Here is a 24,952-nt window from a genome sequence, read left to right on the forward strand (position 1 = left end):
GAATATAATACTGCCACACACTGTGGCCCTGAATATAATACTGCCACACACTGTGCCCTCTGAATATAATAGACACTCACTGTACCCTCTGAATATAATACTGACACACACACTGTGCCCTTGAATATAATACTGCCACACACTGTACCCTCTGAATATAATACTACCACACACTGTGCCTCTGAATATAATACTACACACACTGTACCCTTGAATATTATACTGCCACACACTGTACACTCTCAATATAGTACTACACACACTGTACCCTTGAATATAATACTGCTACACACTGTAACCTCTGAATATAATACTGCCACAGACTGTACCCCACACTGTGCCCCTGAATATAATACTGCTACACACTGTGCCCTCTGAATATAATACTGCCATACACTGTACACTCTCAATATAATACTACACACACTGTACCCTTGAATATAATACTGCCACACACTGTACCCTCTCAATATAATACTGTCACACACTGTACCACACACTGTGCCCCTGAATATAATACTGCCACACACTGTGCCCTCTGAATATAATACTGCCACACACTGTACCCTCTGAATATAATACTGCCTAACACTGTACCCTCTAAATATATAATACTGCCACACACTGTGCCACTGAATAAAATACTGCCATGCACTGTACCCCTGAATATAATACTGCCACACACTGTACCCTCTTAATATAATACTGCCGCACATTGTGCCACTGAATATAATACTGCCACACATTGTACCCCTGAATATACTACCCCACATATAATACTGCCACACACTGTACCCCTGAATATAATACTGCCACATACTGTACCCTCTGAATATAATCCTACCACACACTGTGCCCCTGAATATACCACACCATGAGCCCTCTGAATATAATACTGCCACACACTGTACCCTCTGAATATAATCCTACCACACACTGTATCCTCTGAATATAATACTGCCACACACTGTGCCCCTGAATATAATACTGCCACACACTGTGCCCTCTGAATATAATAGACACTCACTGTAACCTCTTAATATAATACTGACACACACTGTGCCCTTGAATATAATACTGCCACACACTGTACCCTCTGAATATAATACTACGACACACTGTGCCTCTGAATATAATCCTACCGCACACTGTGCTCACTGAATATAATACTGCCACACACTGTACCCCCTGAATATAATACTGCCATACACTATACCCCCTGAAATTAATACTACCACACACTGTGCCCTCTGAGTATAATACTGCTGCACACTGTGTCCCTGAATATAATACTGCCACACACTGTACCCTCTGAATATAATATTGCCACAAACTGTATCCTTTGAATATAATACTACCACACACTTTACCCTCTGAATGTAATACTGCCACACACTGTGCCCCTGAATAAAATACTGCAACACACTGTGCTCTCTGAATATTATACTGCCACACACTGTGCTTCTGAATATAATACTGCCGCATACTGTGCCCCTAAATATAATACTGCCACACATAGTGCCCCTGAATATAATACTGCCACACACTGTAACCCTGAATATCATACTGTCACACACTGTGCTTCTGAATATAATACTGCCACACACTGTGCCCCTAAATATAATACTGCCACACACTGTACCCCTGAATTTCATACTGCCACACACTGTGCTTCTGAATATACTGCCACATTCTATACCCCCTGAATATAATACTGCCACACTTTGTGCTCTCTGAATATAATACTGCCACATATTGTGCCCCTGAATATAATACTACCACACACTGTGCCCACTGAATACAATACTGCCACACACTGTGCCCCTGAATATAATACTGCCACACACTGTACCTCTGAATATAATACTGCCACAAACTGTATCCTCTGAATATAATACTGCCACACACTGTGTCCTCTGAATATAATACTGCCACACACTGTACCCTCTGAATATAATACTGCCACACACTGTACCTTCTGAATATAATACTGCCACACACTACTGTATGCCCCTAAATATAATACTGCTATACACACTGTACCGTCCGAATATAATACTACCACACACTGTACCCTCTGAATATAATACTGCCACACACTGTACCCTGAATATAATACTGCCACACATGGTACCTCTGAATATAATACTGCCACACACTGTACCCCTGAATATAATACTGATATACACTATGCCCCTGAATATAATACTGCCACACACTGTACCCCTGAATATCATACTGCCACACACTGTGCTTCTGAATATAATACTGTCACACACTGTGCCCCTGAATATAATACTGCCACACACTGTACCCCCTGAACATAATACTGCCATACTTTGTGCTCTCTGAATATAATACTGTAACACACTGTACCCTCTGAATATAATACTGCCACATATTGTGCCCCTGAATATAATACTACCACACACTGTGCCCACTGAATACAATACTGCCACACACTGTGCCCCTGAATATAATACTGCCACACACTGTACCTCTGAATATAATACTACCCCACACTGTACCTCTGAATATAATACTACCCCACAATGTGCCTCTGAATATAATACTGCCACGCACTGTGTCCTCTGAATATAATACTGCCACACACTGTACCTCTGAATATAATACTGCCACAAACTTTATCCTCTGATTATAATACTGCCACGCACTGTGTCCTCTGAATATAATACTGCCACACACTGTACCCTCTGAAAATAATACTGCCACACACTGTGTTCCTGAATATAATACTGCCACACACTGTACCCCTGAATAAAATACTACCACATACTGTACCCCTGAATATAATACTGCCACACACTGCACCCTCTGAATATAATACTGCAACACACTACTGTATGCCCCTAAATATAATACTGCTATACACACTGTACCATCCGAATATAATACTACCACACACTGTACCCTCTGAATATAATACTGCCACACACTGTGCCCCTGAATATAATACTGCCACACACTGTACCTCTGAATATAATACTGCCACGCACTGTGTCCTCTGAATATAATACTGCCACAAACTGTATCCTCTGAATATAATACTGCCACGCACTGTATCCTCTGAATATAATACTTTCACACACTGTACCCTCTGAATATAATACTGCCACACACTGTTCCCTCTGAATATAATACTGCCACACACTGTTCCCTCTGAATATAATACTACCACACACTGTACCCTCTGAATATAATACTGCCACACACTCTAACCCTGAATATAATACTGTCACACACTGTAGCCTCTGAATGTAATACTGTCACACACTGTACCCTCTGAATATAATACTGCCACACACTGTACCCTCTGAATATAATACTACCACACACTGTACCCTCTGAATATAATACTACCACACACTGTACCCTCTGAATATAATACTGTCACACACTGTACCCTCTGAATATAATACTACCACACACGGTATCCTCTGAATATAATACTGCCACACACTGTACCCTCTGAATATAATACTGCCACACACTGTGAGATATAATAGAATTAGTCAGACTTACTGTAAGCAATGTTCTTGGGCTGCAGTAAACTCACTGTAACTCTTCAGAGACATTCTAAACTGACCCATATAGACTCCACTGACTGAAAGCTGCCTCTGGGAGACCAGGATCTCCTGCAGAATAGAAAAAAATCAAAAATTAAAGCAAATGACAGACAGTGTCTATTACTAAGCTAGACCTAACACCAACCCCTACATTACTACCCCAATACCCAGCACCACAGCGGTAACATCAGGCCCGGACCTGGACAAATGGCTCCTACTGTATCCAGCAAGGTAAAACAAACCAAACAGTAGCAGCCTGGTACTACAATGGTGGTAAGATCCAACCGCACTGGCCCAAAGCAGAGTGTGTGACCCACATCCCGTACTGTTTGATGGTCATGGAGGAAAAGTCAGTGAGAGGAGGTCAGGGCCGCATCCATACCACCCATGGGGGTGTATTATGGTGGTGGTCTGGGCTGTGAGGGTGTGTTATGGTGGTGATATGTGCTGTGGGGGTGTATTGTGGTGGTGTTCTGTGCTGTGGGGGTGTATTATGGTGGTCTGGGCTGTGGGGGTGTATTATGGTGGTCTGGGCTGTGGAGGTGTATTATGGTGGTGGTCTGGGCTGTGGGGGTGTATTATGGTAGTGTTCTGTGCTTTGGGGGTGTATTATGGTGGTGGTCTGTGCTGTGGGGGTGTATTATGGTGGTGTTCTGGGCTGTGGGGGTGTATTATGGTGGTGGTCTGTGCTGTGGGGGTGTATTATGGTGGTGTTCTGGGCTGTGGGGGTGTATTATGATGGTGTTCTGTGCTGTGGGGGTGTATTATGGTGGTGTTCTGGGCTGTGGGGGTGTATTATGTTGGTGGTCTGGGCTGTGGAGGTGTATTATGGTGGTCTGGGCTGTGGGGGTGTATTATGGTGGTCTGTGCTGTGGAGGTGTATTATGGTGGTGTTCTGTGCTGTGGGGGTGTATTATGGTGGTGGTCTGGGCTGTGGGGGTGTATTATGGTGGTGGTCTGTGCTGTGGGAGGTGTATTATGGTGGTGGTCTGTGCTGTGGGGGTGTATTATGGTGGTGTTCTGGGCTGTGGGGGTGTATTATGGTGGTGGTCTGTGCTGTGGGGGTGTATTATGGTGGTGGTCTGTGCTGTGGGGGTGTAATATGGTGGTGTTCTGTGCTGTGGAGGTGTATTATGGTGATGCTCTGTGCTGTGGAGGTGTATTATGGTGGTGGTCTGGGCTGTGGGGGTGTATTATGGTGGTCTGGGCTGTGGGGGTGTATTATGGTGGTGGTCTGGGCTGTGGGGGTGTATTATGGTGGTCTGGGCTGTGGGGGGTGTATTATGGGGTGGTGTCTGCTGTGGGGTGTATGGGCTGTGGGTGTATTATGTGGTGGCTGTCTGTGGGGTCTGTCTGTGGTGGGTGTATTCTGGTGGGTTTGTGTCTGTGCTGTGGGGGTGTATTATGGTGGGGTTCTGTGCTGTGGGGGGTGTATTATGGTGGTCTATGCTGTGGGGTGTATTATGGTGGTGTTCTGGGCTGTGGGGGTGTATCATGGGGGTGTCTGTGCAGGTGTTATGGTGTATGTGCTGTAGGGGTGTAATATGTGGTGTGCTGTGGGGTGTATTATGGTGTGTTCTGTGCTTGATGGTATGTGTTCTGTGGGTGTGTTCTGTGCTGTGGGGGTGTATTATGGTGGTGCTCTGTGCTGTGGGGGTGTATTATGGTGGTGGTCTGGGCTGTGGGGGTGTATTATGGTGGTCTGTGCTGTGGGGGTGTATTATGGTGGTGGTCTGTGCTGTGGGGGTGTATTATGGTGGTGGTCTGTGCTGTGGGGGTGTATTATGGTGGTGGTCTGGGCTGTGGGGGTGTATTATAGTGGTCTGTGCTGTGGAGGTGTATTATGGTGGTGGTCTGTGCTGGGGGGTGTATTATGGTGGTGCTCTGTGCTGTGGGGGTGTATTATGGTGGTGGTCTGGGCTGTGGGGGTGTATTACGGTGGTGTTTTATGCTGTAGGGGTGTATTATGTTGGTTGTCTGTGCTGTGGGGGTGTATTATGGTGGTGTTCTGTGCTGTGGAGGTGTATTATGGTGGTGCTCTGTGCTGTGGGGGTGTATTATGGTGGTGGTCTGGGCTGTGGGGGTGTATTATGGTGGTCTGGGCTGTGGGGGTGTATTATGGTGGTCTGGGCTGTGGGGGTGTATTATGGTGGTCTGTGCTGTGGAGGTGTATTATGGTGGTGTTCTGTGCTGTGGGGCTGTATTATGGTGGTGGTCTGGGCTGTGGGGGTGTATTATGGTGGTCTGGGCTGTGGGGGTGTATTATGGTGGTCTGGGCTGTGGAGGTGTATTATGGTGGTCTGTGCTGTGGGGGTGTATTATGGTGGTGTTCTGTGCGGGTGTATTATGGTGGTCTGGGCTGTGGAGGTGTATTATGGTGGTGGTCTGTGCTGTGGGGGTGTATCATGGTGGTCTGTGCAGGGGGGGTGTATTATGGTGGTCTGGGCTGTGGGGGTGTATTATGGTGGTCTGGGCTGTGGAAGTGTATTATGGTGGTCTGGGCTGTGGGGGGTGTATTATGGTGGTGGTCTGTGCTGTGGGGGTGTAATATGGTGGTGTTCTGTGCTGTGGAGGTGTATTATGGTGATGCTCTGTGCTGTGGAGGTGTATTATGGTGGTGGTCTGGGCTGTGGGGGTGTATTATGGTGGTGGTCTGGGCTGTGGGGGTGTATTATGGTGGTGTTCTGGGCTGTGGGGGTGTATTATGGTGGTGGTCTGGGCTGTGGGGTGTATTATGGTGGTGGTCTGTGCTGTGGGGGGGTGTATTATGGTGGTGGTCTGTGCTGTGGGGGTGTATTATGGTGGTGGTCTGTGCTGTGGGGGGTGTATTATGGTGGGGTTCTGTGCTGTGGGGGTGTATTATGGTGGTGGTCTATGCTGTGGGGGTGTATTATGGTGGTGTTCTGGGCTGTGGGGGTGTATTATGGTGGTCTGTGCTGTAGGGGTGTATTATGATGGTGGTGTGTGCTGTGGGGGTATATTATGGTAGTGTTCTGTGCTGTGGGGGTGTATTATGGTGGTGCTCTGTGCTGTGGGGGTGTATTATGGTGGTGGTCTGGGCTGTGGGGGGTGTATTATGGTGGTCTGTGCTGTGGGGGTGTATTATGGTGGTGGTCTGTGCTGTGGGGGTGTATTATGGTGGTGGTCTGTGCTGTGGGGGTGTATTATGGTGGTGGTCTGGGCTGTGGGGGTGTATTATGGTGGTGTTCTGTGCTGTGGGGGTGTATTATGGTGGTGGTCTGGGCTGTGGGGGTGTATTATGGTGGTCTGTGCTGTGGAGGTGTATTATGGTGGTGGTCTGTGCTGGTGTATTATGGTGGTGTTCTATGCTGTAGGGGTGTATTATGTTGGTTGTCTGTGCTGTGGGGGTGTATTATGGTGGTGTTCTGTGCTGTGGGGGTGTATTATGGTGGTGCTCTGTGCTGTGGGGGTGTATTATGGTGGTGGTCTGGGCTGTGGGGGTGTATTATGGTGGTCTGGGCTGTGGGGGTGTATTATGGTGGTCTGGGCTGTGGGGGTGTATTATGGTGGTCTGTGCTGTGGAGGTGTATTATGATGGTGTTCTGTGCTGTGGGGCTGTATTATGGTGGTGGTCTGGGCTGTGGGGGTGTATTATGGTGGTCTGGGCTGTGGGGGTGTATTATGGTGGTCTGGGCTGTGGAGGTGTATTATGGTGGTCTGGGCTGTGGAGGTGTATTATGGTGGTCTGTGCTGTGGGGGTGTATTATGGTGGTGTTCTGTGCGGGTGTATTATGGTGGTCTGGGCTGTGGAGGTGTATTATGGTGGTGGTCTGTGCTGTGGGGGTGTATCATGGTGGTCTGTGCAGGGGGGGTGTATTATGGTGGTCTGGGCTGTGGGGGTGTATTATGGTGGTCTGGGCTGTGGAAGTGTATTATGGTGGTCTGGGCTGTGGGGGGTGTATTATGGTGGTGGTCTGTGCTGTGGGGGTGTAATATGGTGGTGTTCTGTGCTGTGGAGGTGTATTATGGTGATGCTCTGTGCTGTGGAGGTGTATTATGGTGGTGGTCTGGGCTGTGGGGGTGTATTATGGTGGTCTGGGCTGTGGGGGTGTATTATGGTGGTGTTCTGGGCTGTGGGGGTGTATTATGGTGGTGGTCTGGGCTGTGGGGTGTATTATGGTGGTGGTCTGTGCTGTGGGGGGGTGTATTATGGTGGTGGTCTGTGCTGTGGGGTGTATTATGGTGGTGGTCTGTGCTGTGGGGGGTGTATTATGGTGGGGTTCTGTGCTGTGGGGGTGTATTATGGTGGTGGTCTATGCTGTGGGGGTGTATTATGGTGGTGTTCTGGGCTGTGGGGGTGTATTATGGTGGTCTGTGCTGTAGGGGTGTATTATGATGGTGGTGTGTGCTGTGGGGGTGTATTATGGTAGTGTTCTGTGCTGTGGGGGTGTATTATGGTGGTGGTCTGTGCTGGGGGGTGTATTATGGTGGTGGTCTGGGCTGTGGGGGTGTATTATGGTGGTGGTCTGGGCTGTGGGGGTGTATTATGGTGGTCTGTGCTGTGGGGGTGTATTATGGTGGTGGTCTGTGCTGTGGGGGTGTATTATGGTGGTGCTCTGTGCTGTGGGGGTGTATTATGGTGGTGGTCTGGGCTGTGGGGGTGTATTATGGTGGTCTGTGCTGTGGGGGTGTATTATGGTGGTGGTCTGTGCTGTGGGGGTGTATTATGGTGGTGGTCTGTGCTGTGGGGGTGTATTATGGTGGTGGTCTGGGCTGTGGGGGTGTATTATGGTGGTGTTCTGTGCTGTGGGGGTGTATTATGGTGGTGGTCTGGGCTGTGGGGGTGTATTATGGTGGTCTGTGCTGTGGAGGTGTATTATGGTGGTGGTCTGTGCTGGTGTATTATGGTGGTGTTCTATGCTGTAGGGGTGTATTATGTTGGTTGTCTGTGCTGTGGGGGTGTATTATGGTGGTGTTCTGTGCTGTGGAGGTGTATTATGGTGGTGCTCTGTGCTGTGGGGGTGTATTATGGTGGTGGTCTGGGCTGTGGGGGTGTATTATGGTGGTCTGGGCTGTGGGGGTGTATTATGGTGGTCTGGGCTGTGGGGGTGTATTATGGTGGTCTGTGCTGTGGAGGTGTATTATGGTGGTGTTCTGTGCTGTGGGGCTGTATTATGGTGGTGGTCTGGGCTGTGGGGGTGTATTATGGTGGTCTGGGCTGTGGGGGTGTATTATGGTGGTCTGGGCTGTGGAGGTGTATTATGGTGGTCTGGGCTGTGGAGGTGTATTATGGTGGTCTGTGCTGTGGGGGTGTATTATGGTGGTGTTCTGTGCTGTGGGGGTGTATTATGGTGGTCTGTGCTGTGGGGGTGTATTATGGTGGTCTGTGCTGTGGGGGTGTATTATGGTGGTCTGGGCTGTGGGGGTGTATTATGGTGGTGGTCTGTGCTGTGGAGGTGTATTATGGTGGTGGTCTGGGCTGTGGAGGTGTATTATGGTGGTGGTCTGTGCTGTGGGGGTGTATTATGGTGGTGTTCTGTGCTGTGGGGATGTATTATGGTGGTGTTCTATGCTGTGGGGGTGTATTATGGTGGTGCTCTGTGCTGTGGGGGTTTGTTATGGTGGTGGTCTGGGCTGTGGGGGTGTATTATGGTGTTCTGTGCTGTGGGGGTGTATTATGGTGGTCTGTGCTGTGGGGGTGTATTATGGTGTTCTGGGCTGTGGAGGTGTAATATGGTGGTCTGTGCTGTGGGGGTGTATTATGGTGGTGGTCTGTGCTGTGGGGGTGTATTATGGTGGTGTTCTGTGCTGTGGGGGTGTATTATGGTGGTGTTCTGTGCTGTGGGGGTGTATTATGGTGGTGGTCTGGGCTGTGGGGGTGTATTATGGTGGTCTGTGCTGTGGAGGTGTATTATGGTGGTGGTCTGGGCTGTGGAAGTGTATTATGGTGGTCTGGGCTGTGGGGGTGTATTATGGTGGTGTTCTATGCTGTAGGGGTATATTATGGTGGTGTTCTGTGCTGTGGAGGTGTATTATGGTGGTCTGTGCTGTGGGGGTGTATTATGGTGGTGGTCTGTGCTGGTGTATTATGGTGGTGTTCTATGCTGTAGGGGTGTATTATGGTGGTGGTCTGGGCTGTGGAGGTGTATTATGGTGGTCTGTGCTGTGGGGGTGTATTATGGTGGTGGTATGTGCTGGTGTATTATGGTGGTGTTCTATGCTGTAGGGGTGTATTATGGTGGTCTGTGCTGTGGGGGTGTATTATGGTGGTCTGTGCTGTGGGGGTGTATTATGGTGGTGTTCTATGCTGTAGGGTTGTATTATGGTGGTGTTCTGTGCTGTGGGGGTGTATTATGGTGGTCTGTGCTGTGGGGGTGTATTATGGTGGTGGTCTGTGCTGTGGGGGTGTATTATGGTGGTGGTCTGTGCTGTGGGGGTGTATTATGGTGGTGGTCTGGGCTGTGGGGGTGTATTATGGTAGTGTTCTGTGCTGTGGGGGTGTATTATGGTGGTGGTCTGTGCTGGGGGGTGTATTATGGTGGTGGTCTGGGCTGTGGGGGTGTATTATGGTGGTGGTCTGGGCTGTGGGGGTGTATTATGGTGGTCTGTGCTGTGGGGGTGTATTATGGTGGTGGTCTGTGCTGTGGGGGTGTATTATGGTGGTGCTCTGTGCTGTGGGGGTGTATTATGGTGGTGGTCTGGGCTGTGGGGGTGTATTATGGTGGTCTGTGCTGTGGGGGTGTATTATGGTGGTGGTCTGTGCTGTGGGGGTGTATTATGGTGGTGGTCTGTGCTGTGGGGGTGTATTATGGTGGTGGTCTGGGCTGTGGGGGTGTATTATGGTGGTGTTCTGTGCTGTGGGGGTGTATTATGGTGGTGGTCTGGGCTGTGGGGGTGTATTATGGTGGTCTGTGCTGTGGAGGTGTATTATGGTGGTGGTCTGTGCTGGTGTATTATGGTGGTGTTCTATGCTGTAGGGGTGTATTATGTTGGTTGTCTGTGCTGTGGGGGTGTATTATGGTGGTGTTCTGTGCTGTGGAGGTGTATTATGGTGGTGCTCTGTGCTGTGGGGGTGTATTATGGTGGTGGTCTGGGCTGTGGGGGTGTATTATGGTGGTCTGGGCTGTGGGGGTGTATTATGGTGGTCTGGGCTGTGGGGGTGTATTATGGTGGTCTGTGCTGTGGAGGTGTATTATGGTGGTGTTCTGTGCTGTGGGGCTGTATTATGGTGGTGGTCTGGGCTGTGGGGGTGTATTATGGTGGTCTGGGCTGTGGGGGTGTATTATGGTGGTCTGGGCTGTGGAGGTGTATTATGGTGGTCTGGGCTGTGGAGGTGTATTATGGTGGTCTGTGCTGTGGGGGTGTATTATGGTGGTGTTCTGTGCTGTGGGGGTGTATTATGGTGGTCTGTGCTGTGGGGGTGTATTATGGTGGTCTGTGCTGTGGGGGTGTATTATGGTGGTCTGGGCTGTGGGGGTGTATTATGGTGGTGGTCTGTGCTGTGGAGGTGTATTATGGTGGTGGTCTGGGCTGTGGAGGTGTATTATGGTGGTGGTCTGTGCTGTGGGGGTGTATTATGGTGGTGTTCTGTGCTGTGGGGATGTATTATGGTGGTGTTCTATGCTGTAGGGGTGTATTATGGTGGTGCTCTGTGCTGTGGGGGTTTGTTATGGTGGTGGTCTGGGCTGTGGGGGTGTATTATGGTGTTCTGTGCTGTGGGGGTGTATTATGGTGGTCTGTGCTGTGGGGGTGTATTATGGTGTTCTGGGCTGTGGAGGTGTAATATGGTGGTCTGTGCTGTGGGGGTGTATTATGGTGGTGTTCTGTGCTGTGGGGGTGTATTATGGTGGTGTTCTGTGCTGTGGGGGTGTATTATGGTGGTGGTCTGGGCTGTGGGGGTGTATTATGGTGGTCTGTGCTGTGGAGGTATATTATGGTGGTGTTCTGTGCTGTGGAGGTGTATTATGGTGGTCTGTGCTGTGGGGGTGTATTATGGTGGTGGTCTGTGCTGGTGTATTATGGTGGTGTTCTATGCTGTAGGGGTGTATTATGGTGGTGGTCTGGGCTGTGGAGGTGTATTATGGTGGTCTGTGCTGTGGGGGTGTATTATGGTGGTGGTATGTGCTGGTGTATTATGGTGGTGTTCTATGCTGTAGGGGTGTATTATGGTGGTCTGTGCTGTGGGGGTGTATTATGGTGGTCTGTGCTGTGGGGGTGTATTATGGTGGTGGTCTGTGCTGTGGGGGTGTATTATGGTGGTGTTCTATGCTGTAGGGTTGTATTATGGTGGTGTTCTGTGCTGTGGGGGTGTATTATGGTGGTCTGTGCTGTGGGGGTGTATTATGGTGGTGGTCTGTGCTGTGGGGGTGTATTATGGTGGTGGTCTGTGCTGTGGGGGTGTATTATGGTGGTGGTCTGGGCTGTGGGGGTGTATTATGGTAGTGTTCTGTGCTGTGGGGGTGTATTATGGTGGTGGTCTGTGCTGGGGGGTGTATTATGGTGGTGGTCTGGGCTGTGGGGGTGTATTATGGTGGTGGTCTGGGCTGTGGGGGTGTATTATGGTGGTCTGTGCTGTGGGGGTGTATTATGGTGGTGGTCTGTGCTGTGGGGGTGTATTATGGTGGTGCTCTGTGCTGTGGGGGTGTATTATGGTGGTGGTCTGGGCTGTGGGGGTGTATTATGGTGGTCTGTGCTGTGGGGGTGTATTATGGTGGTGGTCTGTGCTGTGGGGGTGTATTATGGTGGTGGTCTGTGCTGTGGGGGTGTATTATGGTGGTGGTCTGGGCTGTGGGGGTGTATTATGGTGGTGTTCTGTGCTGTGGGGGTGTATTATGGTGGTGGTCTGGGCTGTCGGGGTGTATTATGGTGGTCTGTGCTGTGGAGGTGTATTATGGTGGTGGTCTGTGCTGGTGTATTATGGTGGTGTTCTATGCTGTAGGGGTGTATTATGTTGGTTGTCTGTGCTGTGGGGGTGTATTATGGTGGTGTTCTGTGCTGTGGAGGTGTATTATGGTGGTCTGGGCTGTGGGGGTGTATTATGGTGGTGCTCTGTGCTGTGGGGGTGTATTATGGTGGTGGTCTGGGCTGTGGGGGTGTATTATGGTGGTCTGGGCTGTGGGGTGTATTATGGTGGTCTGGGCTGTGGGGGTGTATTATGGTGGTCTGTGCTGTGGAGGTGTATTATGGTGGTGTTCTGTGCTGTGGGGCTGTATTATGGTGGTGGTCTGGGCTGTGGGGGTGTATTATGGTGGTCTGGGCTGTGGGGGTGTATTATGGTGGTCTGGGCTGTGGAGGTGTATTATGGTGGTCTGGGCTGTGGAGGTGTATTATGGTGGTGGTCTGTGCTGTGGGGGTGTATTATGGTGGTGGTCTGTGCTGTGGGGGTGTATTATGGTGGTGGTCTGTGCTGTGGGGGTGTATTATGGTGGTGGTCTGTGCTGTGGGGGTGTATTATGGTGGTGTTCTGTGCTGTGGGGGTGTATTATGGTGGTGTTCTGTGCTGTGGGGGTGTATTATGGTGGTGGTCTGGGCTGTGGGGGTGTATTATGGTGGTCTGGGCTGTGGAGGTGTATTATGGTGGTCTGGGCTGTGGAGGTGTATTATGGTGGTCTGTGCTGTGGGGGTGTATTATGGTGGTGTTCTGTGCTGTGGGGGTGTATTATGGTGGTCTGGGCTGTGGAGGTGTATTATGGTGGTGGTCTGTGCTGTGGGGGTGTATCATGGTGGTCTGTGCTGTGGGGGTGTATTATGGTGGTCTGTGCTGTGGGGGTGTATTATGGTGGTCTGGGCTGTGGGGGTGTATTATGGTGGTGGTCTGTGCTGTGGAGGTGTATTATGGTGGTGGTCTGGGCTGTGGAGGTGTATTATGGTGGTGGTCTGTGCTGTGGGGGTGTATTATGGTGGTGTTCTGTGCTGTGGGGATGTATTATGGTGGTGTTCTGTGCTGTGGGGATGTATTATGGTGGTGGTCTGTGCTGTGGGGGTGTATTATGGTGGTGCTCTGTGCTGTGGGGGTTTATTATGGTGGTGGTCTGGGCTGTGGGGGTGTATTATGGTGTTCTGTGCTGTGGGGGTGTATTATGGAGGTCTGTGCTGTGGGGGTGTATTATGGTGTTCTGGGCTGTGGAGGTGTAATATGGTGGTCTGTGCTGTGGGGGTGTATTATGGTGGTGGTCTGTGCTGTGGGGGTGTATTATGGTGGTGTTCTGTGCTGTGGGGGTGTATTATGGTGGTGTTCTGTGCTGTGGGGGTGTATTATGGTGGTGGTCTGGGCTGTGGGGGTGTATTATGGTGGTCTGTGCTGTGGAGGTATATTATGGTGGTGTTCTGTGCTGTGGAGGTGTATTATGGTGGTCTGTGGTGTGGGGGTGTATTATGGTGGTGGTCTGTGCTGGTGTATTATGGTGGTGTTCTATGCTGTAGGGGTGTATTATGGTGGTGGTCTGGGCTGTGGAGGTGTATTATGGTGGTCTGTGCTGTGGGGGTGTATTATGGTGGTGGTATGTGCTGGTGTATTATGGTGGTGTTCTATGCTGTAGGGGTGTATTATGGTGGTGTTCTGTGCTGTGGGGGTGTATTATGGTGGTCTGTGCTGTGGGGGTGTATTATGGTGGAGGTCTGTGCTGGTGTATTATGGTGGTGTTCTGTGCTGTAGGGGTGTATTATGGTGGTGGTCTGGGCTGTGGAGGTGTATTATGGTGGTGGTCTGGGCTGTGGAGGTGTATTATGGTGGTGGTCTGTACTGTGCGGGTGTATTATGGTGGTGTTCTGTGCTGTGGAGGTGTATTATGGATGTGCTCTGTGCTGTGGGGGTGTATTTTGGTGGTCTGGGCTGTGGGGGTGTATTATGGTGGTCTGTGCTGTGGAGGTGTATTATGGTGGTGTTCTGGGCTGTGGGGGTGTATTAGGGTGGTGGTCTGTGCTGTGGGGGTGTATTATGGTGATGCTCTGTGCTGTGGGGGTGTATTGTGGTGGTGTTCTGGGCTGTGGAGGTGTATTATGGTGGTCTGGGCTGTGGAGGTGTATTATGGTGGTGGTCTGGGCTGTGGGGGTGTATTATGGTGGTCTGGGCTGTGGGGGTGTATTATGGTGGTGATCTGGGCTGTGGAGGTGTATTATGGTGGTCTGTGCTGTGGGGGTGTATTATGGTGGTGGTCTGGGCTGTGGGGGTGTATTATGGTGGTGGTCTGGGCTGTGGGGGTGTTTTATGGTGGTGGTCTGGGCTGTGGGGGTGTATTATGGTGGTGGTCTGTGCTGTGGGGGTGTATTGTGGTGGTGTTCTGGGCTTTGGGGGTGTATTATGGTGGTCTGTGCTGTGCGGGTGTATTATGGTGGTGGTCTGTGCTGTAGGGGTGTATTATGGTGTTGGTCTGTGCTGTGGGGGTGTATTATGGTGGTGGTCTGTGCTGTAGGGGTGTATTATGGTGGTCTGTACTGTGGGGGTGTATTATGGTGGTGTTCTGTGCTGTGGGAGTGTATTATGGTGGTGTTCTGTGCTGTGGGGGTGTATTATGGTGGGGGTCTGGGCTGTGGGGTGTATTATGGTGGTGGTCTGTGGGGGTGTATTATGGTGGTGGTCTGTGCTGTGGGGGTGTATTATGGTGGTGGTCTGTGCTGTGGGGGTGTATTATGGTGGTGGTCAGTACTGTGGGGGTGTATTATGGTGGTGTTCTGTGGGGGTGTATTATGGTGGTGTTCTGTGCTGTGGGGGTGTAATATGGTGGTGGTCTGTGCTGTGGGGGTGTATTATGGTGGTGGTCTGGGCTGTGGGGGTGTATTATGGTGGTGTTCTGTGCTGTGGGGGTGTATTATGGTGGTGTTCTGTGGGGGTGTATTATGGTGGTGTTCTGTGCTGTGGGGGTGTAATATGGTGGTGGTCTGGGCTGTGGGGGTGTATTATGGTGGTCTGTGCTGTGGGGGTGTATTATGGTGGTGGTCTGGGCTGTGGGGGTGTAATATGGTGGTGGTCTGTGCTGTGGGGGTGTATTATGGTGGTGGTCTGTGCTGTGCGAGTGTATTATGGTGGTGTTCTGTGCTGTGGGGGTGTATTATGGTGTTGTTCTATACTGTGGGGGTGTATTATGGTGGTGCTCTGTGCTGTGGGGGTGTATTATGGTGGTGGTCTGGGCTGTGGGGGTGTATTATGGTGTTCTGTGCTGTGGGGGTGGAATTTGGTGGTGTTCTGGGCTGTGGGGGTGTATTATGGTGGTGTTCTATGCTGTAGGGGTGTATTATGGTGGTGGTCTGTGCTGTGCGAGTGTATTATGGTGGTGTTCTGTGCTGTGGGGGTGTATTATGGTGTTGTTCTATACTGTGGGGGTGTATTATGGTGGTGCTCTGTGCTGTGGGGGTGTATTATGGTGGTGGTCTGGGCTGTGGGGGTGTATTATGGTGTTCTGTGCTGTGGGGGTGTATTATGGTGGTTGTCTGTGCTGTGGGGGTGTATTATGGTGGTGGTCTGTGCTGTGGGGGTGTATTATGGTGGTGGTCTGGGCTGTGGGGGTGTATTATGGTGGTGTTCTGTGCTGTGGGGGTGTATTATGGTGGTGGTCTGGGCTGTGGGGGTGTATTATGGTGGTGGTCTGGGCTTTGGGGGTGTATTATGGTGGTGGTCTGGGCTGTGGAGGTGTAATATGGTGGTCTGGGCTGTGGGGGTGTATTATGGTGGTGGTCTGGGCTGTGGAGGTGTATTATGGTGGTGGTCTGTGCTGTGGGGGTGTATTATGGTGGTGGTCTGTGCTGTAGGGGTGTATTATGGTGGTGTTCTGTGCTGTGGGGGTGTATTATGGTGATTTTCTGTGATGTGGGGGTGTATTATTGTGGTGTTCTGTGCTGTGGGGGTGTATTATGGTGGTGGTCTGGGCTGTAGGGGTGTATTATGGTGGTGGTCTGTGGGGGTGTATTATGGTGGTGGTCTGTGGGGGTGTATTATGGTGGTGGTCTGTGGGGGTGTATTATGGTGGTGGTCTGTGCTGTGGGGGTGTATTATGGTGGTCTGTGCTGTGGGGGTGTATTATGGTGGTCTGTGCTGTGGGGGTGTATTATGGTGGTCTGTGCTGTGGAGGTGTATTATGGTGGTGGTCTGGGCTGTGGGGGTGTATTATGGTGGTCTGGGCTGTGGGGGTGTATTATGGTGGTGTTCTATGCTGTGGGGGTGTATTATGGTGGTGCTCTGTGCTGTGGGGGTGTATTATGGTGGTGGTCTGGGCTGTGGGGGTGTATTATGGTGTTCTGTGCTGTGGGGGTGTATTATGGTGGTGGTCTGTGCTGTGGGGGTGTATTATGGTGGTGTTCTGTGCTGTGGGGGTGTATTATGGTGGTCTGGGCTGTGGGGGTGTATTATGGTGGTCGGGGCTGTGGGGGTGTATTATGGTGGTCTGGGCTGTGGAGGTGTATTATGGTGGTCTGGGCTGTGGGGGTGTATTATGGTGGTGGTCTGGGCTGTGTGGGTGTATTATGGTGGTCTGGGCTGTGGGGGTGTATTATGGTGGTGGTCTGGGCGGTTGTATTATGGTGGTCTGGGCTGTGCGGGTGTTTTATGGTGGTCTGTGCTGTGGAGGTGTATTATGGTGGTCTCCAGCTGAAGTGGCGGTTTTGCAGGTTACCTGGCCGTATAGGCATAGGTAACCCTGACTGCAGGGACCAAGGAGTTAAGGAGACAATGTTATTGCGGACTCTGTCTCGTTTTCAGTTTAAGGACTTTCGGAGAATGTGTCCGGAGAATGTGTCCGGATGCGGCCCTGGAGGACATCCCCTGCCCCCCATTGGTGTTGGAATTGGTGACAGACGCTTGATGCCCCTCATCGAATCGTCAGTGGTGGCTGCTCATTGGTCCGGGCACGGTAAGGGGTGGAAGGAATGGTGGGCGGTGGTTGCGGGTCGGGCGGTGGACGCTGGTGTTGAGTCCTGTTTGTCTGTGACTGTCGACTATTTGCTGGCTTTGCGCGATGCTAACGTATCTGCTCTGGTGGCGCGACGGCGCTTGGCGGGGGGCACTTTTCATTTTAAATTGTTGGGGTGGGAAGATGTTACCAAGCGGTTTTTGATTCAGCAGGCATTGAAAGGTTGGCAGCGAACGCATGTGAGGCGTGAAAAACGCAGACCGGTGTCGTATTCGTTATTAGTGTTGCTATTGGCGTCTGTGGGGCGCGGTTGTTCCTCGCTTTTTGAGGCTGCTCTGTATTCAGCCGCGTTTTGTGTGGCGTTTTTTGGTGCATTGCGCATCGGGGAGCTGGTTCCGGGCTCCAAAACGGATACCAGGGGCTTATTGCATGTGGATGTGGTTTGTTCCAATGGCGTTTTGCAGCTGCGCATTCGCAGGTCGAAAAAGGATCAGCTGGGACAAGGTGCTTGGGTCCGATTGCAGTCAGTGGATGGGGAGGCTTGTCCTGTTTGTGCAGTTATGGAATATTTGAAGATTTGTGACGCGGGCGGTCATTTTTTCACGCATGCTGATGGTCTGCCGCTAACGCGTTATTAGTTTCAAGCGATGTTTAAGTGTTGTTTGGGCCCATTGGGTGTCCCTGTGTCAAAATTTGACACTCATTCTTTCCGGATTGGCACTGTGACGGAGGCCTCGCGCGGGGCTTTTGGTGGTGGAGATTCAGCGTATTGGGCGATGGCGTTCGGCTTGCTATGCGGGATATGTCAGGCTGGAATTGCTGCTGTAACTTGTTTTCAGTTTTAGATCCTCCGGTGGCCACGGTATTCTTTTTGGGGCACTCTTATTTTCACCGGGCTGCTCAGAGGGTGGATTGCCGTCCCGGCGGGAGATCGCTTGGTTTTAACAACAAAGCTGCGCATTAGCGTGGGATCCCTGGAATACGTTGGCCTCAAGTGCTTTCGGAAGCAGTCGACATTGCTGGAAGGATCCGTACTGCAGTGGTATTGGTTGTGCATGCTGGAGGTAATGACCTCGGTTTTTCTTGGGTGCCTGAGCTGATTACCATAATGAAGGCGATGATTACCATAATGAAGGCGGATGTGGAGAGGATGTCGGGCTTCTTTTCGTGTGGTCAAAGATCGTGCTGAGAGTTAAGTGGCAAGGGGCTCGAGATGCGGAGGCCATCAAGCCATCTCGCCGTTTGGTGAAATCCACGATGGCCCATTTTGTCAGATCCAAAGGTGGGGTAGTGGTCCGTCACCGGGAGCTGAAAGGGGACAACCGGAGGTTCATGATTCCGGATGGGGTCCACCTCAATGAAATTGGGCTGGACATTTTTCTATCTGGCCTGCAGGATGGTTTGGAGCAGGCCCTATTCCTTCTAGGTGGCGGTCGGAGCACCATGTAGGGGTACACGGGCTCCTTGGTGGCGTGGAGAGACTACGACCTGGAAGAAAAGGGCCGTTGGCAGTTATGCCCGTCGGGGACCCGGCAGTCGGCATACCGCTTCGGCCGAAGAGCAGGTCAACTTGAGTTATTTGAGGTGTTTGTTACTGCCATGCAGTTTATATGGTTAAATAATTACACATTATAGTGTTGTTAATATTAATAAAAGAGCTGTGACCACCACCCAGCCCAATTAAGAAGTAACAAGTGTCATGTCGTTATTGTTATAGAGAGTGGGAGGGGCATAAGCGATATTTAGGGGGAAGAAGGTGTGTTCTATGCAGTCCACAGAATTGCGCCAATTTTGCAAAACTTGTACGTCAGATATCGGTGCATAAAATGTGTGCCTAGAAAACCGCACCCAAACCTTCCACTGAATTGGCTGGCATTGATAAATAACCCCCAAACAGTCCACAGGCATTAAAGGGGTACTCCGGTGGAAAACATTTTCTTTTTTTTTTTTTTTATCAGCTGGTGCCAGAAAGTTAAACAGATTTGTAAATTACTTCTATTAAAAAAATCTTTATCCTTCCAGAACTTATCAGCTGCTGTATATTACAGAGAAAGTTCTTTTGTTTTTGGAATTCTTTTTTTTTCTGTCCACAGTGCTCTCTGCTGACACTTATGTCCATATCAGGAACTTTCCAGAGCAGCGTAGGTTTGCAATGGGGATTTGCTCCTCTTCTGGACAGTTCCTTATACGGACAGAGGTGTCAGCAGAGAGCACCGTGGACAGAAGGAAAACAAAATCCAAAAAGAAAAGAACTTTCTCTGTAGTATATAGCAGCTAATAAGTACTGGAAGGATAAAGATTTTTTAATAGAAGTAATTTACAAATCTGTTTAACTTTCTGGCTCCAGTTTATAAAAAAAAAAATTTTCTTCCGGAGTACCCCTTTAAGGTGCAATCTATTCAGCTTTGCTTCGCTATAGTGTAACTCAGGCTTCAGTGTCCAAAGTTAAGTTAGGGCTCCCCAACTTGGTAGTGCCAGACTGCTGCTGTTTGGTTTACTACCTGGCTGGTAATTAAATAGAGGGGACACCCCATGCTTTTAATTAAATAAATAAGTAAAAATAAATAAATAAAATACAGCTTGGGTTTCCCCCTCTATTCAATGACCAGCCAGGTTTAAATACCATAACAGTAGCAGCCTGGTACTACCAGAGTGGGTAGATTGTGTGTGAATGTTTCGGAGGCACAGTGCTGATCAGTCAGGGTCTCAGTGATCAGTAGTGATCTACATCCAGCTTCAGACGTATAGGACGGAGACCAATGTGAGCCAGGGAGTGAAGCGCTACTGAATGCTTTTCTCTGCTTATTCTTCTTATCGGTGGGAATCTCAGACCCCGATCGATTAAAACTTTTTACCCAGTTGTCACTTCTCTTTAATGGTTAATCATCATGGTAACTCACCATCTGTGATGCACTAGAAGTCACAGAAGTCACATCTTCCTGCACCGGATGCAGCCGCGGACTCTGCGTGAGAGAACAAAATGATGTCAGATAAATGATAATTGGCCGAAGTTTACTGGATTTTGTCTCCGTGTAGGCTCTGTATTCATTTGTAAATTTCTTGATAGATTTGTCTCAAATGTAACATAATACCATATTAGCAACATAACCCTATGACATTTGGCTAAAATCGGTGATCATCAGAAGGTGATTAACCCCTTGATATGTTCTAATCTCAAACCGTGGCCCTCCAGATTTAGCAAAACTTCCTCTCCCAGAATGCCCAGTCACCAAAAGCCTGTCTGCCTCCTCCAAAGGACACAAACTGTCCCCAGGACCGCCATCAGGGGGTACAACCAATACCCCAGTAAGGAGCCGGGACCCCTAGAGGGCCCAGCCGGTTCCCTGTTACGCCCACTCCCATAGATATGAATGGAGGGGGTGTGGCGTGAGGTCAAGTCCCCGTCTCGGAAGCCTGGAGGTTTCCGAAACTTCAGACGCAGCTACGCATAGAATGCGGGCTGCTGCAGGGAGTTCGCAGGGGGTAGCAGCCGCGGGCCCCCCACGATCAGACATCTTATCCCCTATCCTTTCAATAGGGGATAAGATGTTTTTGCCCCGAATACCCCTTTAATAGTTGCCCCCATATAGTTTAGGTAGGCCCCTCTGTTAATAGTTGCCCCCATATAGTTTGGGTAGGCCCCTCTGTTAATAGTTGCCCCCATATAGTTTAGGTAGGCCCCTCTGTTAATAGTTGACCCCATATAGTTTAGGTAGGCCACTCTGTTAATAGTTGCCCCCATATAGTTTGGGTAGGCCCCTGTGTTAATAGTTGCCCCCATATAGTTTGGGTAGGCCCCTGTGTTAATAGTTGCCCCATATAAATTGGGTAGGCCCCTCTGTTAATAGTTGACCCCATATAGTTTGGGTAGGCCACTCTGTTAATAGTTTCCCCCATATAGTTTGGGTAGGCCCCTGTGTTAATAGTTGCCCCCATATAGTTTGGGTAGGCCCCTGTGTTAATAGTTGCCCCCATATAGTTTGGGTAGGCCCCTGTGTTAATAGTTGCCCCATATAAATTGGGTAGGCCCCTCTGTTAATAGTTGACCCCATATAGTTTGGGTAGGCCACTCTGTTAATAGTTTCCCCCATATAGTTTGGGTAGGCCCCTCTGTTAATAGTTGACCCCATATAGTTTAGGTAGGCCCCTCTGTTAATAGTTGCCCCCATATAGTTTAGGTAGGCCCCTCTGTTAATAGTTGCCCCCATATAGTTTAGGTAGGCCCCTCTGTTAATAGTTGACCCCATATAGTTTAGGTTGGCCCCTCTGTTAATAGTTGCCCCCATATAGTTTGGGTAGGCCCCTGTGTTAATAGTTGCCCCATATAAATTGGGTAGGCCCCTGTGTTAATAGTTACCCCCATATAGTTTAGGTAGGCCCCTTTGTTAATAGTTGCCACCATATAGTTTGTGTAGGCCCCTTTGTTAATAGTTGCCCCCATATAGTTTATGTAGGCCCCTCTGTTAATAGTTGCCCCCGTATAGTTTGTGTAGGCCCCTTTGTTAATAGTTGCCCCCATATAGTTTATGTAGGCACCTCTGTTAATAGTTGCCCCCATATAGTTTGGGTAGGCCCCTGTGTTAATAGTTACCCCCATATAGTTTAGGTAGGCCCCTTTGTTAATAGTTGCCACCATATAGTTTGTGTAGGCCCCTTTGTTAATAGTTGCCCCCATATAGTTTATGTAGGCCCCTCTGTTAATAGTTGCCCCCGTATAGTTTGTGTAGGCCCCTTTGTTAATAGTTGCCCCCATATAGTTTATGTAGGCACCTCTGTTAATAGTTGCCCCAATATAGTTTGGGTAGGCCCCTGTGTTAATAGTTGCCCCCATATAGTTTAGGTAGGCCCCTCTGTTAATAGTTGACCCCATATAGTTTAGGTAGGCCACTCTGTTAATAGTTGCCCCCATATAGTTTGGGTAGGCCCCTGTGTTAATAGTTGCCCCCGTATAGTTTGTGTAGGCCCCTTTGTTAATAGTTGCCCCCATATAGTTTATGTAGGCACCTCTGTTAATAGTTGCCTCCATAATGGGGACAGCTATTAACAGAGGGCCTTACCCAAACAATATGAAACAACACAACCAACTAAAATATAGCTTATATTACATAACCCCTTAAAGGGGTACTCCGCTGCTCAGCATTCGGAACACTACTGTTCTGCACGCTGGAGCCGGGAGCTTGTGACGTCATAGCCCAGCCCCCTCATGACATCACGCCCCGCCCACTCAATGCAAGTCTATGGGAGGGGGCGTGACGGCTGTCATGCCCCCTCCCATAGACTTGCATTGAGGGGGCGGGCGTGAGGCCACAGGCCCTGAGCTGTGTAAGGTGCCCCTAAATTTCTGATGGCAGCCCTGACTGTCCCTGAAAGGTAAATCAAGGCTTCCCACTCATCTCATCCCTTAGTGTAGTCCTTAGTGTAGTCATACTGTAGCCCTCCAACAGTTACTGCACTAAGAGATGAGATGATAGGGAAGCCTTCATTTACCTTTTAGGGACAGTGTAGATTCTCTTGAGGAGGCAGACAGACCTTTGCTGGGAGTCATAGTTTTGCTACACCCTGATTGGGAAACACTGCTTTAGCTCTTTAGAGGACATATGCGAAATCCTACAAATCTGCAGCCAGTAGGTAACGGATCTGCATCATCTAACGTGCAGTGTGGAATGTGCATATCTGAATATGGAGCGGGTTCATGGGGACTGACACCTGATTATAAGACAGTTCCTCTAAGGGAGGGTCTACAGACCACACTGGGGGGATGGATTCTTAAAATTTAGCTCTATGTGGTGTAAAATGTAGTGCGATTGTTTTGCGCAAAAAGAAAACAAAAAAATTAATGTGAAACGCTGTAAAAAGTGTCACAAAATGTTATAATATGTTCCACCGCTGTTCAAGAGGTCACATATAATGAAAAATTATGGGCAATAATAATTAGATAAGTGGATAAATAGGATAAAAAACATCTATATATATATGTACCTGGCATGACAGTGATGACATCACTCACCGTACATTCCAGCTTGTCGATGAGCTGCTCCAGGCGATTGATTTGTACAGACCACTGAGTGTCGCCATCTGCTGGGGGCAGAGATGAGTCAGAGCGAGGCCGTAACCTCTATTCAAAGACATGACTATATACCTGTTCTCAGAAGAGCAGAATAGGCGTCTGTAGGGGCCAGGATGGGGGACGTCTCAATGCGGCGATTACATTTGCGCCCAACCCTCTTAGGCTCCGGCTTCACAAGGTCCTGTCTTAAGGTGGAAAAAAGAAGCAAGAATTAGGCATCACTCCATAATACACAATGTACAGCCTATACCTGGGGAGAGTGCGGAATGTTGATATATGAGAATGGAGACGGTTCATGTGGAACATGTATACATAAGTATGGAGAAGGTTCATGTGGAACATGTATACATAAGTATGGAGAAGGTTCATGTGGAACGTGTATATATGAGTATGGAGAAGGTTCATGTGGAACGTGTATATATGAGTATGGAGCAGGTTCAAGTGGAACGTGTATATATGAGTATGGAGAAGGTTCAAGTGGAACGTGTGTATATGAGTATGGAGAAGCTTCATGTGGAACGTGTATATATGAGTATGGAGAAGGTTCATGTGGAAAGTGTATATATGGGTATGGAGAAGGTTCATGTGGAACGTGTATATATGAGTACGGAGAAGGTTCATGTGCAACATGTATATATGAGCATGGATCATGTTCATGTGGAACGTGTATATATGAGTATGGAGAAGCTTCATGTGGAACGTGTATATATGAGTATGGAGAAGGTTCATGTGGAACGTGTATATATGAGTATGGAGAAGGTTATAGTGGAACGTGTATATATGAGTATGGAGCAGGTTCATGTGGAACGTATATATATGAGTATGGAGCAGGTTCATGTGGAACGTGTATATATGAGTATGGAGAAGGTTCATGTGGAACGTGTATATATGAGCATGGAGCAGGTTCATGTGGAACGTGTATATATGAGTATGGAGCAGGTTCAAGTGGAACGTGTATATATGAGTATGGAGAAGGTTCAAGTGGAACGTGTATATATGAGTATGGAGAAGGTTCATGTGGAACGTGTATATATAAGTATGGAGAAGGTTCATGTGGAACGTGTATATATGAGTCCGGAGAAGGTTCATGTGGAAGGTGTAAATATGAGTATGGAGAAGGTTCATGTGGAACGTGTATATATAAGTATGGAGAAGGTTCATGTGGAACGTGTATATATGAGTCCGGAGAAGGTTCATCTGGAATGTGTATATATGAGTATGGAGAAGCTTCATGTGGAACGTGTATATATGAGTATGGAGAAGGTTCATGTGGAACGTGTATATATGAGTATGGAGAAGGTTCACGTGGAACGTGTATATATGAGTAAGGAGAAGGTTCAAGTGGAACGTGTATATATGAGTATGGAGAAGGTTCATGTGGAACATGCATATATGAGTATGGAGCAGGTTCATTTGGAACGTGTATATATGAGTATGGAGAAGGTTCATGTGGAACGTGTATATATGAGTATGGAGAAGGTTCATGTGGAACGTGT

General features: G+C 49.2%; 1 protein-coding gene across 2 annotated transcripts in view; it reads right to left on the reverse strand.

The window, feature by feature from the left end:
• LOC130296987 (N-terminal EF-hand calcium-binding protein 1-like) overlaps window positions 1–24,952 on the reverse strand; it is a 128,660-nt gene that overhangs the window by 24,790 nt on the left and 78,918 nt on the right. The window contains exons 7-10 of one of the 2 annotated variants that reach the window (XM_056549113.1): window positions 23,529–23,641; window positions 23,397–23,467; window positions 20,290–20,352; window positions 3,544–3,656 (exon numbers count right to left, since the gene is read on the reverse strand). In XM_056549113.1, the coding sequence (XP_056405088.1) occupies window positions 3,544–3,656; window positions 20,290–20,352; window positions 23,397–23,467; window positions 23,529–23,641 (360 nt within the window). The remainder of the gene's footprint in view (window positions 1–3,543; window positions 3,657–20,289; window positions 20,353–23,396; window positions 23,468–23,528; window positions 23,642–24,952) is intronic. The other variant, XM_056549114.1, reaches the window with a different exon arrangement.

The sequence above is a fragment of the Hyla sarda genome, chromosome 12 (assembly GCF_029499605.1).
Source record: "Hyla sarda isolate aHylSar1 chromosome 12, aHylSar1.hap1, whole genome shotgun sequence".
NCBI lineage: Eukaryota > Metazoa > Chordata > Amphibia > Anura > Hylidae > Hyla > Hyla sarda.